Below are 2,860 nucleotides of genomic sequence, written 5' to 3' on the forward strand. Positions count from 1 at the left end.
TTCCAAGTGCTTGTAAAATCTCCAAGATCTTGGTCATTTTCCCCTTGAGCTGGTTCACGTCTTCTCTTATTTCTGTTTGCTCTAGCTCATCAATGATTTTTGACTGGGATCGTGTCTGATAATGGTGCTGTAGCACCAAATTTTTTGTTTGTTGTGCTATTTTTTCTATGAAAGAATATGGCATGAGTATGCAATGTGATGTATGAAAATGTAATTGTGCATGAATGTTAAAGACATGTTTATTGCTTGTTTGTGAATATCTTAACCAATAAAGAAAGGGACGTGGGATCAAAAGTGGGGCCAAATTTAATTCATTGAGAAAAAACAAGATACAAGTTTTGCCACAAAATAAAAAAAACAAAAGTAGAAACCTAAACACAAAATTTGAAAATTTAATGAGCCATCAAATTTTTCATTTGCTCGATTAAACTTTTACAATGTTCAATAAAAATGGAGATCTCTTGAGGGTTAGAGAGAGGATTAGCCATCCCGTCAGCAGCTCTTAATAATGGTGGTATATCTCTGATAGCAGAGTTGGTCAAATAAACTAGTTTGGAGAAACGATCCATCCAAAACATTCCTTCTTGAACAAGTCTCTCGATAGTGTCTTTTTGTGTATATATCTCGTCTTCTTTTCTTGCAAGTTCAACTCGGTATGCTTCAATGATCTCTTCTTGACATTGCCTTTCTACCATGATCTTGTTTTCACATTCCACTCTTACCCTTTCTATTTGTTGCTTCAGATTTGCTTCTTGCCGACGAATGATTTCATGCTTTTCCCCATATTTCTATAGCAACTCTTTAAGCCTAAGACCTTCAATCACTGCATCATCCCTTTCTTGACGTCTGAGTCTTAACTCTTCATTCGCACCCCGCAAACCGATTCGAGTTCTCTCCTTGCTTTCTTCTTCCTCTCTTGCCCTTTTTTATACTTTCACAAGGATAAGGGATTGTTGGGTATTCTTATACTCCATATCTCTATAAGCCTGGTGAGCCATCTCCAATTCTTTTTGTAATTTTTCAATTTCTTGTCCTTTGAGAGCTAAGTCGTTCTCTAAATCTTCAGTACTGAAAAAATATTATGTTGTTACTACTTCGGGAGTAATGATGGTGCTGTGAAAAGGCAACTTGACCTCTAATGCCCTCTTTTTCACCCAATTATGATATTCCTCTCCTATACCACAACTTCTAGGCCCTAATTTTTGACCTCTTCTAACAACATCTCCCCAAGACTTACGTATTCTTCTCAACAAGCTAGCATCATAAACATCTCGTCCATGAATGACAAAAGATTTTGTTACATCCATTTTTGGAGGTTTTGTCATAGGATAACCCAATTGTCTCAATGCAACATAGGGACTATAATTTGTACACCATTTGGTTCCCATGAGGGGAACATCTACAAAAACACCGCATCTACAAATCACTTCATTTATATCTTGACTATGGGAGTACCATCGAATCGTTCTTTCGTTGAGATTTGCTAGAACGTTGGCCCATTCCTTTTTGCTATTAGTTCTTAATTGATGCATGTCTTGAAAAATATGTTTGACAAACCAAAAATAGAGTATTGGCGAGCAACAACGGATTAGGCCCCCCTCTTTCTCATGACGGAAGTTGAGCGTGCAGTAAATGTCAGCCAAAACTGTCGGTACTGGATTCTCCCCTCTATGCTTGTAAGCCAAAAAGACGTATATCGCCATGAAATCCACAAAATCCTTAATAGTTGGAAATAAAACAATTCCATATATAATTAAGGCAAGCACATCCATGAAAGTGTCCCATTTTCCATCTCTTGCTAAGTTTACAGCTTTCTCCTCAAGATATTTTATTGGAAATCCAATCAAATTATCTTTGTTGGTTCTATTGTCTTCTATTTCCTTTATAGGGATATCAAACGTTTCAGCAATTGTTTTCAGTGAGGGGTAGTGTTCCATGTATTGGTAAGGTTTACTCCCCGTCATCGGATATCCCATTATTCGTTCAAACTCCTCCAACGTTGGGGCCAACTGAAAGTCCTTAAAAGTGAAAGACCTGAAAGGAGGATCATAGAATTGGGCCAACGCCCTAAGGGCATCCACTTGTACATTAACTTCAAGTAAATCAAGAATTTTGCCGAATTTCCCCATAGAGATTACACGTTGTACTGTTTTCAACTTCCGAGCAAGATTCTTAATGTTGTTTACATCCGGTTTAAGAACTCTCAATGGCAAGGTCTTTCTTAATGGAGGAATGTTTGAGCCACCTTATGATCCCATATTTCCAGCGGTTAAAGTTATTCATAACAAGCCTTAATTTTTATGGTTTTGAAAATGATGAGATAATGATTTTTCAAAAGTAACCATGATAAAGACTATTATGCAAAAAAAAATGATGAGGAAGAGGAGAAAAAACTTGGGTATACTAGTAGGTAGTGAACATGACATAGAGTAAGTTTTTCGTATGTACGTGTGATTTATACCATTTTTTTCATGTGAACCTTTACTAAGGGTAACTCTATAGTTCTAAATTGGTTCCTAGAGCACACAACTCAATTCTAAAATATTAAACCAATTAATAGGTAAACTATTAAAATGGAAATATTATAGAAAAGGTCAACTCTAGGTGAGACTTTCATGACAACCAAACAAGATGTACATCCAGAAGATTATCATTATAGAGTCTCGAACTTATCTTAGGTTGCAATCAGTTCGGGTATAGAGTCCACTCATAAGTGTGTGAATCGTGTTAGGGTGTATAGGAAAATAAATAAAATAAAAAAAAATCATCACAATAAAAATAAATTGACAAAATACATATAATTATATTAACAATATAACAAAATAAAAAAAAATTAAAAAATAAAACAATAGGGGTGATA

At 35.5% G+C, this 2,860-nt stretch overlaps 1 protein-coding gene across 1 annotated transcript; it reads right to left on the bottom strand.

The window, feature by feature from the left end:
- Positions 1-1,079: 1,079 nt before the first annotated feature.
- Positions 1,080-2,129, bottom strand: LOC101495653 (uncharacterized). Its single transcript, XM_004516272.1, has one exon. The coding sequence runs from the start codon at positions 2,127-2,129 to the stop codon at positions 1,080-1,082; it is 1,050 nt and encodes a 349-aa protein (XP_004516329.1).
- Between the last annotated feature and the right edge of the window lie 731 nt (positions 2,130-2,860).

The sequence above is a fragment of the Cicer arietinum genome, chromosome 1, assembly GCF_000331145.2.
Source record: "Cicer arietinum cultivar CDC Frontier isolate Library 1 chromosome 1, Cicar.CDCFrontier_v2.0, whole genome shotgun sequence".
Lineage (NCBI taxonomy): Eukaryota > Viridiplantae > Streptophyta > Magnoliopsida > Fabales > Fabaceae > Cicer > Cicer arietinum.

Bases quoted from the DNA above. Each gene is read 5' to 3' on its own strand.
- LOC101495653 (XM_004516272.1), bottom strand. From the start codon at position 2,129: ATGGGGAAATTCGGCAAAATTCTTGATTTACTTGAAGTTAATGTACAA.